The sequence below is a fragment of the Salarias fasciatus genome, chromosome 9 (genome assembly GCF_902148845.1).
Source record: "Salarias fasciatus chromosome 9, fSalaFa1.1, whole genome shotgun sequence".
NCBI lineage: Eukaryota > Metazoa > Chordata > Actinopteri > Blenniiformes > Blenniidae > Salarias > Salarias fasciatus.
This window is the reverse complement of record NC_043753.1, coordinates 10,856,842-10,872,919: the sequence shown is the minus strand read 5'-3', so window position 1 is coordinate 10,872,919 and position 16,078 is coordinate 10,856,842. Positions and strand designations below refer to the sequence as shown.

The 16,078-nt window shown below is 47.0% G+C and overlaps 1 protein-coding gene across 1 annotated transcript in view; it reads right to left on the bottom strand.

The window, feature by feature from the left end:
• Positions 1-16,078, bottom strand: part of prex2 (phosphatidylinositol-3,4,5-trisphosphate-dependent Rac exchange factor 2) — an 82,360-nt gene that overhangs the window by 43,009 nt on the left and 23,273 nt on the right. The window contains exons 7-18 of the mRNA XM_030099711.1: positions 15,135-15,268; positions 13,934-14,037; positions 12,134-12,283; positions 11,588-11,729; positions 8,084-8,184; positions 6,440-6,543; positions 6,304-6,353; positions 3,990-4,065; positions 3,148-3,220; positions 1,835-1,977; positions 1,537-1,629; positions 39-187 (exon numbers count right to left, since the gene is read on the bottom strand). Coding sequence (XP_029955571.1) covers positions 39-187; positions 1,537-1,629; positions 1,835-1,977; positions 3,148-3,220; positions 3,990-4,065; positions 6,304-6,353; positions 6,440-6,543; positions 8,084-8,184; positions 11,588-11,729; positions 12,134-12,283; positions 13,934-14,037; positions 15,135-15,268 — 1,319 coding nt within the window. The remainder of the gene's footprint in view (positions 1-38; positions 188-1,536; positions 1,630-1,834; positions 1,978-3,147; positions 3,221-3,989; positions 4,066-6,303; positions 6,354-6,439; positions 6,544-8,083; positions 8,185-11,587; positions 11,730-12,133; positions 12,284-13,933; positions 14,038-15,134; positions 15,269-16,078) is intronic.

Here is a 16,078-nt window from a genome sequence, read left to right as displayed (position 1 = left end):
AGCTGGACGACTGTCGGCACCACGAGGGTCTGACTCACTCTCTGGGCTTGGTGCTCACGAGAACCCTGAGGGGTCCTCTGCTGTTGAAACACTGCCTGAGGAGAATTTCCACTTCAGAAAAAGGCCGGAGGAACACCAGGTCTCCGTTTATGGCAAACAGCTTTTTCCCCACTTCCAGCCCAGCCATCTAAAAACAAAGCAAAACAAAAGAGTTGTGAAGTTCATAAGTGAATCAGTCACCGCAAACTGCAAAAGATGCAAACTTAAAAACGTCCCACTTTATTCAAAGTAACGCTTTTTCAAAGTAACGGGTGCAGTTTTATGATGCAGTTTTTAAAGCAGCAATTAGCAACTAACAGAAGATGCATTTTCAATAAGTTACATAATACTGCAGAGAAAACTAGCACTGAATTAGTTATGCTGTATGTTTTTCTGGTATAGAACCTCATTATTCTCTGTATCATATGAAGAAATGACTCTATACAGGCTGCAGCAGAGCTTTTGTCTGTCAGCGAGACCTTGTTGTGGATTTCATCACAGCAGATGAAATATTTAAGAGAAAACACACAGAAAAGCTCGTCTCGGTGCAAGCCAGACCCTCCAGGCTCGATTCCCTGCTTCTGCAGAGCTGGAGGGAATTATGGGTCATCTGTTCAAACTGATCACATTTGCCTTCAAACTGCTCTGCCCCATTTTCAACAAGCAGATCAAAGCCGAACACCAAAGCGCAAGTCTGGCCCTCCTTCGCCACGCCGTATTCCTGCGTGAAAAGGCTAATGGACGCCTGAAAGTGGCTTCACCGTGAAGCAGGTTCGGTTTACAGAAAGCAGGAGTTTATTGTTTTCAGAGATAATGATCAAATCCGTTTTTCACCAACAGGAAAAACCTTCGCTGACCGCTGAATCGGCTACAAAGGCATCAAAGTTAGCGTCTGGAAAACAAAATCAAAGCGATCACATTTGTAGCTTTGCAGCCAATCCCACGTGGCTGAACGGGAGCGAGCACATCTTTTCAATCCTCTTCACTGTAAACGTATTTAAAGAACTGGTTTTGGATGCAAACACGAGTCACTGCGGCTCAGTCTTTTTGGATAAACTGGATGCATTTCTGATATGTTGCGAATCCTTGGGATGGACTGATGCTTATGTCAATCGCAGATATTCTAAATTTGGTGTTAAAGGTAAGGCTGCTGTATATTCAGCGTCACTCCAACCAAAAGTGAATCTGTCTAATTCATCTTTAAAGGCACGAGAACAGTGGGGATAATAATATTTAGGCAGGGTGTCAGCACAGTACCGTTTAAGAACCATCTTTCCAACCATTTTTCTCTCAATCTCTCTGAAATTACTACTCTACAATGGCGCGGACCTCCTGTTCACTTTCTCGTTTGCCAAAAACGTCACAGTGAAGCCAAACACTGGTGAGCGCGCAAGTTTTAAATAACAGCTTCCAATTGACACTTTTTGTGAAATAAAATGATATAATTCACACACATGTGCACACAAACATGCACTACGTATGTGTGAGTGACCTGACCTCAGCTGGAGAGCCCTTCTCCACGGATTTGATGATGGGGACTCGGTTCCTCTCCTCCAGGGTGAAGCCGTAGCCCCCGTCACTGGGTCTTATCTGGAAAACAGACAGATGGCAGATGACGGCACTCGCTTACTCAGGTATAAAATGAACTTTTGCATTGCTATTATTTCGTTCTCACAGCTGCATGCTTCATGGTGAATTACTGAGTTTTCCTGATTGCCGCAAGATATGGATAAATGATGAAAAGAAATGACGATACGAGCGTTAATTCATCAATAATCCACATGGGAATGCTCACCAGGAGAGACTTGGTGATGACGTTTTCCACTATCTTCAGGTCGTGCTTCATGGGTTTGTGTTTGGTGTTTGAACCCTCCATCTCCTCGTCGGCAAAGAAGCGAAACAGCAAGGGCTCGTCCTTGAATTCGCTCTTCTCCAGCACTGAAGGAAGCCACAACGAAGCCAAGCACAAATATGAAAAAAGCACAATCTAGTGGTGGAAACCATTTCTAATTTGCAGCAAATTCAACTACTAATTTCAACATATATATGTTTTTTTTTTTTTTTGAGCAAATGGAATAATGCACACAGACTTTCAATAAAACATCAGTGTTGGGTGCAGAGGCCGGATTACATTCAGCAAGAACTCATTTTGCATTAAGTTAAAAGTTAAAATGCATCCAAGTGTGACCGCAGTGGTTCCCCATGCCAACTGGAGCCTGCCCAAACCTTTCAGCATATATGAAACATAAATATCCCAACGCACACATCACAAAACAGTCGAAGCGGGAGGGAGAGTATCCCTCCGGTTTGAGCCCAGTCTCATAACGCATCTACCACGACTTCAATTCTGAAAAAAAAAAAAAAAAAAAAAAAAAAATAACCCTGAGGGGAAAAACAGAGTTTCCTTCTGACGTTCCCTCAAGATCAGATATAGCGCCAATAGTTTTAATAGCTACATCGTCAGGCCAAATAACTCGCAGGCACGAATGGTAAAATTGCCCCGCAGGCCGTGGAAGTGAAGGCCGGGGCTGTTATGTTCTATAGATGTGCCGGTAATTTGCAGTGCGAGGCCCGAGCTGCGGCTCGTTCGAAAGGGGGTTACGTCATGGAGGGGAACGAGGAGACGCGCCGTGACTCACGCTGCAGCGCGTATGATGTGGACTCTGGCGCGGGCGACACGTGGAGCTAAAAACAAATCAAGACGCTCGCAAACAAACGGTAACCATGGCGACCGTCCGGCCCCGGCGCTCAAAACTGACAAAACATCCACAAAGTTTCTCAAGGCTACATTAAACCGCGCGGCTGTAATTTAAGGAGTGTGGAATCTTACGCACGGGGCTAATGACGGTGTGCAAGCACACACACACATTTATTTGCTGGATTTGGGGAAAAAAAATGCTCTATTTCTGTCGAGTGTCAAAGGGATTATAAGTTGAAATGGAAAGAGAACAAGAGTGGTTGTGTTCTAAAACAGGAAGTGAAATGCCAGGCGCCCTCTGCACAGCTTCTCCGTTCAACTCCTATTTAGAAAAATGAAGAGGATTCAAATGTTGAGCAAGACCGCAACTTGTTTTCTTCCCCCCCTACCAGCTGTTCAAAGTGCCGTACCGTGATGCATGAAGCCATTGTCGCACAGCTCCACCCCCAGAATCAAAGCTTCCTCCCTGGTTCTGCAGTCTCCCTGCGCCCGGAGGAAGAAGGAGAAAGAGTGAAACACAGAAGAAATGAAACCGGCAGACTATAAAAGCGGACGAGGAACGAAGGGGATTGTGTGTCGGGAGACCAGTGGAAATGCCACGCTCACACCCTGCCTTTGTTTCTGCACCCAGAAGCCCGGAGGCCAGCAGAGCCACTCCGTGCCCTACCTTCAACGCTGCCAAAAAAAAAAAAAAAAAAAACAGTCCAGACGGTGCAGCGCGACACTTCTTCAAGTCCCACTGAGGCCGAGAGAGCTACTCTACCGGCCTGGGTCAAACACACTCACACAGACAAACACATGTCTGATAGATATTTATACCCGATGTTGTCATCCTATCAATCTGTCAGCCTCAAAGCTTCCTGTCAAAGTCAATAAAGCTCAGCGGTCCAATTCATTCAGCTTTTCTTTCTTTGTTTCCTCTCGGCTTCAGCGGGAGCCCCCGGCCTGATCTTTGCTTCTCTCCGCTGCACATTTTCAAGTGACTGACCTATCACAGCAACACCCACTCCCATTCTGTTTCTCACTTTTTTTTCAGCTCCTCGGTGTTTCCAGAGGGCAAAAATCTGTTTTCAATATAAACTGGAGCTGGCTGATCTAAAACAACCTTGTACATATTAAGGTTGAGCAATGGAGCTGTAATCAATACCGTAGCATGAATAAATTCAGAAATGTTTCTCCTCAACAGAAAAGTGAGATAACAGTTGGTGTATGAAGTCAAACTGGTGAGGAATGTTCATATTGTTGGACTTACCTGCGCTATAAGCCAGTCTATCAGCTTGTTGGCCATGACCACTGACTTGTAGGTCCGTAAATGATAGTCCTTATCCCTGGACGGGCACAAGAGCAGAACGGAGCAGGGCTGCTTCATTTGAGGATTCACTTTAGAACTGTCACAAACTCACACAGAGGATGTAGAACCGTGATTGTTTGGTTTATTTAAACACTGATAATTCCCACTGTCAGCCAGGCCCAGCCACTCCTGACAGCATTCGGGTTTCGGCCCCGCCGTCGCCCCGCCGTCGCTGATCTCAGCGAGGCCCACACAGCAACAACTCTGCCAGACCCCTCGAATGCTGCTTGAAATGAAACTGTAACTTTCCCATGAGCGCCGGGGCCCTCCTCCCCCGGGGGGACACGCGAGGGGCCGGGAAAGTCCAGAACCACCGTGACTTCCCCCGCTTCCACCACAACGCAAACACTCACTCAGACAAGCACGCAGAAAACTCAGCGCGCACACACAGTTCAGACGGGTCAGGCGAGGATGGCGGGCCGCCGCCGCCGCCGTCCGTAACGCCAAGCGTGAGAGGCTGAAGGCTGTCCTGTTTCCTTCACAATGAAACGCAACCGTTACATAACGGCATTAGACGGGCGGTGACGCCCCGCCGCGCCGTGCACGAACCGCTCTGACCCGAAGAAACAAACGCCACCCTGCATCCCCCCCCTCGGGGAGCGCTGGGCCTCGGCGGCTGGTGCACAGCGAGCCTGTCAGAGTGAAAAATTGAGGGTAAACAGCGGAGCAGTGGGCAGCCGTATGGCGGGGATGGAGAAACAGCAGTTTGAGGAGAAACAGAGGGAAAAGGTCAGAAAAGTGGTTTTTAACTTGCCGTCCAAAAGCAGAAAGTTTGCTTTGACGCGCTGAAGCCTGGAGCACGGCGGACATTATCCAGAGGATGCTGAAAGCTTTACGACTGAATCAGGTGGTCAGCACCGATAAACCGCCCCGGTTGTTTATCTTGAAAATCCTTCGCGTGGATCCATAAACACTGAATGTCTGGAGGACTCATTAGCATAATGACGAAAACTTGTCAACACTTCAGATGCCGAGCTGAAATGCCAGTTTTTCCATTCCCTGAGAAGATAATTTATGAGGTGACCTTTGCTGAATTCTGTCTGTTTGCCGTCCCAGCGTCTGCACACTGAGAAATCCCTCTCATTATCTCTTTCAACGTATAACTATGTGTACGGAGTATTAACCCACAGAGCCAGTGCAGCGCAATCCCCGGGAGAGGAGGGAGTCCGACAATTCTTGTTAGTCTCCGTGCCCCCCTCTGCTGTGTGTGCGCTCCCTCTTTCGCCTCATCTCTTTCGTTCTGCCAGGAAATTCCACCTAATTAGGCAGGGACCGGTCGCTCCAATTAGACCCCAGCATTCCCAGGCCCTGCGATGCATTGTGCCGGACTCCGAGCAGAAAAACGCTGCGCAATTCCTGTGCACAGTCATGACATCAAGAGGTTTGACCTCAGCACAAACGCCGGCGGGGCGAGCGCTCACTCCCCGATCGGACACACACACACACACACACACACACACACACAGATTCGCCCGTCGGGCTTCTTAGCAGTGGGATCAAACAGAAAGACAGAGGAGCCTCTCTGCTGGAAAACATGAAGGATCAGCCGGCCTCCCTCCGGCAGTGGCACAGTCTGGAAGGTGTGAAATTAAAGCTTTTCTTCGGGCGACTTGAAATCCAGCGTAAACAGCCGACCTTGATCCTGAGCTTTGCAGGGAAGCACATTGGTAGATAGATATACCTCGAACAACGTTCGATTGATCAGCAGCTTCCTCCAAATGAAGAAACGTGACATGACAAGTGAGCACAATTTGAGTGGCTAGGCATGCTGGGTGAAAAAAAAAAAAAAAAAAAAAAAAAAAAATCTACACTCAATATTGTTTTACATCTTTTCGAGACCTTTTCCCAACGGGCTATTTTCTCCAAAGCTTCAGGGCGGCTGCATCAAAACATCAGCTTTTTGGTGACTGAACACTTGATGGATTCCAACTTCTTCACCACATCTGTGTTTTGAAAGCTGGCAGATTAAAACCTGCCCGGCTCCGTCACCCGCTGCAGCCGCCCGCCACACTCCATCACCATCTGTGCCAGTCCCTTACAAGTCAGCTCCTCTGTAAAAACACTGAGCTCATAGTTCATCGGAATATTTCCCTCCACTGGCTGTTTTCTGGCATCGCTATTTTTAGGTTTAAAAAAAGAAGAAAAAAAAAAGACCAGATGGTGAGCTACTGTAGCACCTGGTTTGGGCAACATGAAGGGTAAAATGGCCGCTTACCTGATGACTGGAGTGAAGAGGCTATGGAGACGGCAGAAAAGGCGAACACCCTAAACAAAGAAAGGAGAAGCATCTCAGGGTTGAGTGTTCAAAAATGGGCTTTTCATTAATTTAGCGTCCACCGATGCGAAGTTACCTTCGATATAACATCGTGCATGTCGCTTCTGGGGTGGTAGGTCCCGTCGTCGAAGCGAAATCGATACAGCACGGGCTCGGGTTTGAACTGGTACTTGTCTGTGACTGAAGAAGAAAAAAAAACGTTTTCAAACGAGCCAGAATGAAAAGAAAGAAAAAAAAAAAACCGTCATAAAAAGTCTCAAACCTCAAGGAGTATTATTCATCTTGGTTTAAATTTGAAAGTATAAGAGGTTTAAAAACATATTGGAGTCAAGCAGGGCCTGCATGAAGAAACAAGCTTTCCAGACGAGAGCGGGGCTCAAACCTCATCCAGAGCGGTCACAGATAACACAGCTGCTCGCCGCTCGCCGCTCCACTTCTTTACAGGACTTTGTCACCGACGCCGCGGCGGTAATAACAGCCGGCTCTGTGCTCTCGGCCGCGGCCGTGCAGGTTTCATTAAAGGTTTTTCATGAAAAGATATTCTATCGTTTCTCACATGGGGACTTACTAACCGAGCTCCGAGGGGCTCCGACAGGAACTGCTCCAAAACCCCGTCTCATTTCTCAGGGAGGAAGTAATAAAGCCCACCGGAGTGATTTAAGACACAACTCCACTTGGGCTCTCGCTCTTTTTGGTGGAGGGGGGGGGGGACAAAACATGCAGAAGACCGTACGCCTTTTAGCATGTCTGGATCCACAGCATTAACCGGCTTAAGCCTGCAGCACAACACGCGTGTTATCAAGAGCCACAGGAGACAAACTGGGGAAAAATCATTACTCACACATGAAGAGATCAGTGTTTAGAATCCCTTATTTAAACAGTATGTTGAGGGAGTGTTTAAATTAACCCGTTCAAATGGCAATAAATATCTTATGTGATGCAATGTGATCTAATCATAAATTACTAAAGGATGAATGGTGTTAAAAATACACATTTGCACATGCACTATATGGACAAGAGCATCTGGTTATGCAACAGGGCGCTGTCAGAGTTCTGGAGGGTTTTTTTTTTTATTGTAAACATACATGAGATCACATAAACAAATCACAAACATGCAAAAAAAAAAAAGTAATAAAGCCTAATCAAACAGAGGAAGCAGCGTTTTGTGTGTTTTTGTTGCGGCTTTCAGGGGTTTGTGTGTCCCTCCAGAGGGACGCAGGGAGAGCAGATCATATCCTGGGTGGGTGGGCGAGGTCCTTTAAGCTACAGCTGGACGTTTTGTTTCCTTTTCTAGACGTCTTTGAGGTGGGATGGGTGGTCTGTTCACGGTGTGCCCCGCCGCCCTCGCCACCTGCTGCATGTCCTTCCTGTTTGCCACAGCGAGGCAAGTCGGGAGGCTGCCTGCAGCTGACCGTGAGCCGGGGACGAGGGGGGTGGGGGGTGGGGGGGGTGGGGGGTGCTCACTCCGCACCAGATGTTTCCAGCCCGGGTCCTGGATGAATACGAGCTCCAGCTCTTTCTTTCCCCCCCCCCTCGGGTTAAATGATTGGGTTATTACCCATTTTGTAAGTATTGACACAAGTAAAACAAGCAGGGCACGGCTGGGAACCACGGCTCCGTTCAGCGCCATTATGATCCGGAGCAGGAAATTAAGATAAAGCATTTCTCACAGAGAGAGACAGAAAAAAAAAAAAAGAAAATAAATAAATGCAAAACTAACCATGGTGGATGATGCCATTCTCCAACAAAGCCTGGCCCAGATGAACCCCTTCCTCTGGGTTGACCGTCTCCCCGATCTCCATCAGCCACGACACAAACTCACTGCGGAAAAAGCAGAAATACAGAAAAAAAACATGAGGGTTTAGCATGCACGGTAATATTTCAGCATTTCGCTCCTGTCCTGTCATTTCAAACAGGATTTGTCATGAAAAAAATCTCATAAAAAATAACTCTGAGATATCTAGATTCTTGAAGAATCCGCATCTCAGCCGTGAAATCTAAATAAATGAAGTCAATCTAGTCAAAGGGAAAAAAAGGAAAAATAAAAATAACAGTCAGATGAGATAAACAAGAGGTTTTTTTTGTAACTTTCTACCAATAACATTTATTCTGCACTGATGTGACAACAAAAAACAAAACATCATCTTGGCAAAGAGGAGTAAATTCACTGACGCAGTTGGAGGGCAGCATCTGTTTGTTAAATCACTCATCCGGGTTCGGTTCTGGTGTTTGCCTGAGTTTAATCTTATTTATTTTAGATTTACAATATAACACTATCAAATACAAAGACTTCACATATATCTTGGGATTTCCTGGTTGGGATAACGTCAGATGATTTTCTTTCTGCCTCATTTACAGCTGGAAAGAGGAAGAAACCAATCTCTGAGACAACAAACGCGACATCTCGAGTTCTGATGAGCTAAACGGGGCAATTCTCTGTAATTTGGTGTCTCAGATGGACGGAGATTGAAGAAGAGAGAGAGAAGAAGACAGAGTAAGACGATAAAGTGAGGAAAAAAAAGAGAGCGGGCTGATTATATCCTTGATGTCCCGTCTCTCCACAAAAGCCAAACAAACAGAGCCAAGCAGCTCCAGTGGAATTCACTGGAACTGACTTCCAGGCCACGATGGAGGCGTCCGGTGTCAGCGAAGAGCCAACAGGAACGGCTTTAAAAGGCTTTTCAGAGCAGCGGGCGACCAAACACCCCACCTCCAATAACGTGCACTCCTTAAACTCCTCAACCACCGACCCTTGACGTCTTTTCGCTCCTCGGCGAAACCGCAGGCCTGTGACAAAGTGAATTTTTTTTTCTGTTTCTGTATCCTGGTGGGTGGAAAAACACCGGAGAGGCTGGACTGGGGAGTTCTCATGGCCTGAAGCTACGTAGGAGGTAAATAGTTTGGGAGAAATTGGGTGAATCAAATATAACCGTATCTTGGATCGTTGCATGTTTTTTAATTCAGTTTAGTCACAGTCATCATTTAGATATTCTGTTAGAGAAAGAAACAAAAACAGCTTCAACAAAGACGTACAGCAATTCCTGCAGGGTGTCCGACCTTTTTCGGCGAGCGTTCAAAGAGATTTCCATCAACATCTGTTGCGACAAGCAGTCCCCGGTGTGTGTCATATGTGGAGCATGCAAACACTTAGTTTTTCTGTTCCTCCTCGGTTGGAAAACAGGATGATAACGTCTTTGCTAGGTGGCTGTCACACACATTTCCTTTGATGAATTACTCTGCCGCAGGAGGGGGAGGAGTTCCAGCCCCCAGAAATAGCCCCAGGTCTTAAAAAGAAAATAAAGAAATTTAAAAAAAAAAAAAAAGAAGAAGAAGAAGAGGAGGCGTGGAATAGGAAGAAAGGCGAAGAATTTCACAATGGAGGGAGTGGGCTGAGTCGCAGCCATAGGCAATGTGGTTTTCATCAGAGACATACGATGCTGGTTCCCATTCTCCAATTACGCCCACACATAATCATCTCCCCCCCCAAAAAAAAATCATGGCAGACGGGGGGGGAAGTACAGACGAGCGAGAGACGGGTTTCCACCAACAAGTGGTCATCCAGGTGTTGGGAGCGTCCCCGAGAGGCGCTCCTCACCTCTTTAGACTCAATCAGACGGCCGCGTACAAGTGGCGTTTGATCCTCTTTAATCTTTTCAGCCGACAGATCCGTTCGCCCTCCGATGTGGTGCGCTGAGGAACAACGCAGCGCCGCACTCTCAACCTCCATCCAGTGTAACTCGCCCACAACTATGTCCAATTGGACTTCTTCATTGTTTCCGATTCTCTGGTTGCTTTTAAAAATAACACCGATATTAACATGACCGTTTGAGTGGTTTTCGATGTTTTTATAACCAGCTGGGAGAAAAAAAACAGGACAATTTAAAACTAATGGAAAACATGGGTCATTCTTTAAAAGTACCGGGGTGTTTACAGGGCTAATTTGTTCTGGGATTTCGAGAGGCGAGATAGGAGCGCTGCTCAAGCCACATCCAGCCAAGGCCGTCTTGTGAAAGCATTGGACTTTATTTCCAACACTTTTCAAATTACACAGTGTCACCGCGCTATAAAAAGAGTTTCTGGCCGTCACATACGATTCTCTTTTTCAGGCTCTTTGGCCGCGCGGTCAGATGTTTGCACATTTTATGGTCCTGATCCAGCTCAGTCACCTTCTCAGTCTCGCAGTATCGCCTCTCCCCCACGCTGGCCCACAGTGTGCGGCGCATTTATTCCAAGAAGGGCTGCAAGTGAAGATCGGAGAAGTTTCCAATCTCAGGAGAGCAAAGAGGCGGAACACCTCGCATCGAAGGTTTCTTTCAGGAAGCTTTGAGGCCAAAAGACAAACAGGACTAGGAAGACTGAGAATCAGGTGCTTCTGGTCGTTAACACAACAAGCGAGCTGTGGCTCACGTACGTTAATGATTGGAGTTAAAGTCTGCAGCCGCAAATGATCCGATTTCCAAGCACTCTGCGGGAGATCTAAAGGTTTTCCTCCCGCAGCCTGAGCTTGATCTCAACTTCTCTCTGATATTTGCATGATAACCTGGCAATGTGACAACATGACATCAAATATATTAAAAAAAAAAAGTGAAATGGGGACGGTGACTCATGCAGATTTAAAAAAGAAACCCAAGGACGGGGTTTTGAGCTTTTACAGTTAATATTTCCAGCTATCAACAAATGCAGAGTAGATGTGCATATTTAGACTCATTAACAGTAAACAAGGACCGTGGACTGATTAAACTCTGGAAAGACGGGGACGTACTGCAGGCAGGCAATGACACAGTCCCATAAACACGGCGCATCCTCTGCAGCCGCCACCTCGCGGAGAGCTTACTGTAATCCAGCACGGGCCGGGGAGAGAGCGGGCAGTCCGCTGAGCCGCACGGGGAAATCTCCCCGCGATTTATGAATGGCATTCGACGGCCAAATCCATCCCCAGACGCCACACCAATAATCCTTAAATAACACTCATCGGCTAAATCTGGCTGGATTTGATTTTCCCATGACTGAGGCTGCAGAGACGCAATAACACACAGTGTCCTGGACAAAAGGCGCCCGCGCTTTCTTCTTCCCTGCTGTTGTTTTAAGACGTTCCGGCCAAACCTTTTCCCAAAAGTGAAAGACAGATTACAGAAACAAACCTTCAGGACAAAAGGTCTCTCCCTCTACCCATTCACATCCCTCCTCCCCAAAGGGCAAACCGAAGAGTCGAGTCCAGCCTTACCTTCCCAGGAAGCACTTGGGGAACGTGGTGAGCTTGCGTTTCCGGTCCTTAATGAGGTTCCCTTTGGTCATGAGGTGGTAGAGCTTCTCTCCCTTCTCGGACACCATCACCCACGTATCCTGCTCCATGCCGAGCCGCAGACCTGCACAGGAGGGGGGGGGGGGAGGGGGGAGGACAGGGTGGGTGCAAAAAAGCCTGTCAACATCACGGCATTAATAATCTTTGCGCTTAGCGCCGAGACTCTTTGTGGCATCAATCGCGAGCGGGAAAAGGTTAATGTCTCCTAATTCTGCAAAACATAATTAGCGGGGCCTTTTCGGTGTCTTTGCTAATAGTTGTAAACAGCGTTAACGACTGACCTTCACAAATGTTTAGCTGCACGTCTCATAATGAGCAAAGGAGGAAGAGAGAATACTCTGATTTCCCTTTGTGGTTTCCGGTGTGAGGAGGAAAATGTCCTGAATCCGTATCCGTATAAGATTCATGTTTTATAGTGAACCTGGCGGCACTCTGAGTGAACCGACCCCCACAAATGATCCGTCTTACTTTTCCGTCGCTCCCTCTCCTTCATGATGGCCTCCAGCCACTCCTGCTTCTCCTCCGGGGTCTTGGCCATGCAGACGAACCACTTGTTCTTGGCCGTGTTGTGGATCTTCCAGCCGTTGTTCACGATGTTCCCGCTGCTGTGGTAGTCGGCTGCAAGTCCAAGGGGAGGAGGGGAGGGGGGGTGCACAAGTTCGAATAAATCGTGAATCTACTCAGAAAGTCGCCTGTTAGCAAAGGGGCGGAACGACACGAGCCTTGTTCAGAGGGCTTCCTTCACGTTTGAAGGGGAGGGCCATCAATCAGTGGTTAGACCGATCACGCCACTGTAAACTGAGTTATTGGGAAGTTGGGCTCGCAATAAACGAGGGTTACCGCATAAAACACAGCAATAACATGAGCCACAAATCCAGTGATTCCCTTCAGAGGAAACAAAGCCCGACGGCACGGCGATAGTAACACCACAGCGGAACTGAAGCAAGGTCGGAAAGGACAAGAACAGGAAGCGCTGCATGGGATGGATTCGGCACTGTGGAAACGCCCCCGGTTCAAATCCAGGTTGACCTGGATCAACTCCAGCATCTTGCCACCCCGAGATGGAGAAAGCGCTATAAAAGATGGATGGATGGATTTACAGAACGGTGTGGTCTATTTTTCAGAAAACTCCATTATGAATCTACAGGGGATACCATATTCAATCTCAGTGCAAACACTGACCACACTCTCATCTTTCTGAGCTCCAGCAGCAGACCTCACAGCCTCTCTATTGAGTGCTTCATTGATTATCACTCCTCTCCTTTAATGAGATAAACGAGGTTACACACATGCAGAAGATGGACGATCCATCAGCATTATTTACAGTCGAGTCCTCAGAATACTCCGTCAGAGCTGCTGCTTACTGCTGATTTACCGCCTACACTCGTATCAGAAAGGTGTTAAAAATGTAAAAAACCTAAGAAAATGACAATGAAACGTTGACCGTTCCTTCGTTATTTCCATTTCTTACCATCTTTCCCTGCAGCTGAACTCTTGATTTGTATTTTTTTTTTCCTGTTAAGGGTGTAACAAAAAAGCAAACCATCCCAATCATCAATTACAATCATGTCCAAAAGCATACACGGCGCGGTGTCCTTTATTTGGAACGCCTCAAGGGCGTATTTCAACCTCAAGCGGCAAGAGCGTGTGCGGCCGGGAACGCGTCGCGGCGCTTTCATTACGGAGGAATCCGAGCTAAAATACTCCTGTCGCCTCTGGATTTCAGATTGAGATCTCCTGCCTGTGGTGCGGAACACCCACGACTTGCCGCTCTGCCGCCCGCCTCACGTGTTTATCCTCCCGCTCCCCGCTCCAGACCCAAGCCCATCCATCTCTCGCCGAAAAGCGCTCGATATTACTGCCCGTCTAGGACCGCTGGAAAGGAAATGATGGCTTCCACAAATATAAATGATAATCAGCGGCTATGCGAGGCCAAGAGACACAAGTGTGTGAGCACACCGAGGACCGGCAGCAGCCCCAAGGATATGTAACTATAGAGGGCTGAAATATGTTTGTAGGTAAATCTTATTTTTCCATCGGCGATCCAAGTACAAAAATCACACAGTTGTGCACCAGCTCCGGCCAAGGACTCTGTTGTCAACTTTCCTTTGTGAGTTACTGTGGCATATTTCTCAACTCCCGCCGCCAGCGCTGCCGAAATATAAAAAAAACGAGGAACCGAGAGCGCAGAAAGGGGAGAGAGGGAGGGGGGATCAAACTGCGCCCGTCCAAAATAAATATGGTGTGTTTTTTTTTTTTTTTTCTCACCTGTGCCATCATCCACATTTTCCACCTCCATCACTTCGGTGTTGATTCTCCCTCTGAAAAGGTAGCGAGGGCCCTCCGCCGAGGTTTTGCTGTTTTTTAGACGCCTTCAGCAAAAAGAAAAACAACATAAATAAACCAATCATTGCTGTTTAATGCTTGATCTGTGCACGATCGCTTGCGTCTGGGTTGAAAACGTGACGGTGAACATTTTCACCTCCAATCACATGAAATTGGCTCTTTGTGCAGAGGCCGCCTCAGCACGTCAGTACAATTTACAACAGAGACTTGGCTTATTTTATGGCAGAACGTCCTGCAGCAACTGGGATTGAATTCCTCACAGTCAGTGTCACAATTTTACCTGGTGTGCCAATAGAATACACAGCCAAAGAGGTGCTTTGTGAGTAAGTTGCACAAATGTTGCCGAAATCTCATCAAATTCATGATAAAAACCAAACTCTGCAAAATATCTGCCAGATAAAACTGAGGACTCTTGGCATGTCTGCAGCAGAATGCAGTAATGTAAGACAATCCGGGATCCCCGGTCCAGCAATCAATTTGTCATTAGATGGAAAATGAGGATCATTAAAGAAGCTGATAGGTCAGGAACCAAACCTGGAGGAAGACCAGACAAGCATCTTTTCTCCTTTTCGGTTTTATGTTCAGAAGGGTTCAAGAAATCAATCTGTCGCAGCCTGATGCGACAGGAGCTATACCGTAAGTGGCAGCAAAACACAAAAAAACTGTTATAAAACTCAACAATCGGAGAAACACTCCTTATTCAACACAAACAAATCTGAATAAAAGTCATAATTTGGGAGAGAATGCCTAAAAATCTCCTTTAAAACAATGTCAAACCTCCTGAAAGGATATTTAATATCCCCACCTTGAGCAATCCCATGTATTTAGACGGGATAATCTTTTCTTTTTTTTTTTTTTCTTTTTTTGCTCTTTAACACACACACTCGCAAAGTAATTTAAACTTTCCCATGGTACAATTCTCAGATTTCCTTAAAAAAGTAAAGGAACTAGTGTGATGTATTATTTATGAGTGCACCCTGAATGTTCAAAAAGAGAGGGAAAACTCAAAAATTAGCATCAACAATATTTTCCTTCCGTCTCTTAAAGAAATACTCTGCCTAACGAGACGTCTCATTCATCTTCATTTTTCCCCACACAGAGAAATTAATGGAGAGTCAGACACCTATTTTTCTTCTTGCAGTAGACCAGAAGTTTGTCGAACAAGAAGAAGATCCTCTCCTGGATGTTCCCAGCCGAGATCTTCAGCAGGACTCCCTGCATGAGCATCTCCGTGCACGTGTCCGTGATGTTGGAGCCCTGCGAAGACGGAGGGAAAAAGGTTCGAGACAGAAAAAAAAAAAAAAAAAAAGAGACGAAAGTTAAAGTTTCTTTACTGTGGAGAGTTGACACAGCGTCTGCAGAGGAAGATGGGGGTTCCCGAGCCCGGCCTTTCCTGCTCTCTCTCTCTCTCTCTCTCTCTCTCTCTGTCTCTCTCTCTCTCTCTCTCTCAGGGGTCTGTGAAAACACTCCCTGCTTCCTCTCAGCAGATTGCTGTGGGACTTTAAAATGCGCGCCTGGTAATAGCTCCTATAGAATAACATCCCGTCCAGTCAGTCAGAGCGCTGCATTGTCACCCCCCCCCCCCCCGGCCGCCATGTTGGCCGGGCTTCCTGCCGAAAGTGATAAAGTGTGCTGTCTTTTCCCCCCTTACCTTGCCTGCGCGGGGAATTCATGCGCCAGCGTTTGATCAGCCCTCCGGAGCTAAAAATAGCTCCCATGTGCACAGAGGCGGAAAATGTGCTAAGCATTTCCTCCTGCTGGAGGAATCAGCCAAGAGCCTATCCCGCTTTTTGCCTTCTTTTAGACATGTCGCACCTTTTTTTTTTTTATTTAATTGCTAATCTCCTTCTTGCTCTACGGCGGATCGTTTCTCACTTTCCTCGCCCTCTTTCTTTGTTTTTTTGTCACCCACTCTTCCAAGTCCTGTGACCAGATGTTGAAGTAATGTGCAGAGCAGACTCAGGAAGGCCAGCTCCTCCTGCTCACCTGAACGCGCCAATAGCTGCACATCACACCACTGCAGACTGTAAAGAACCAACACGATCCGAGGCATTGCTGATCATTAAA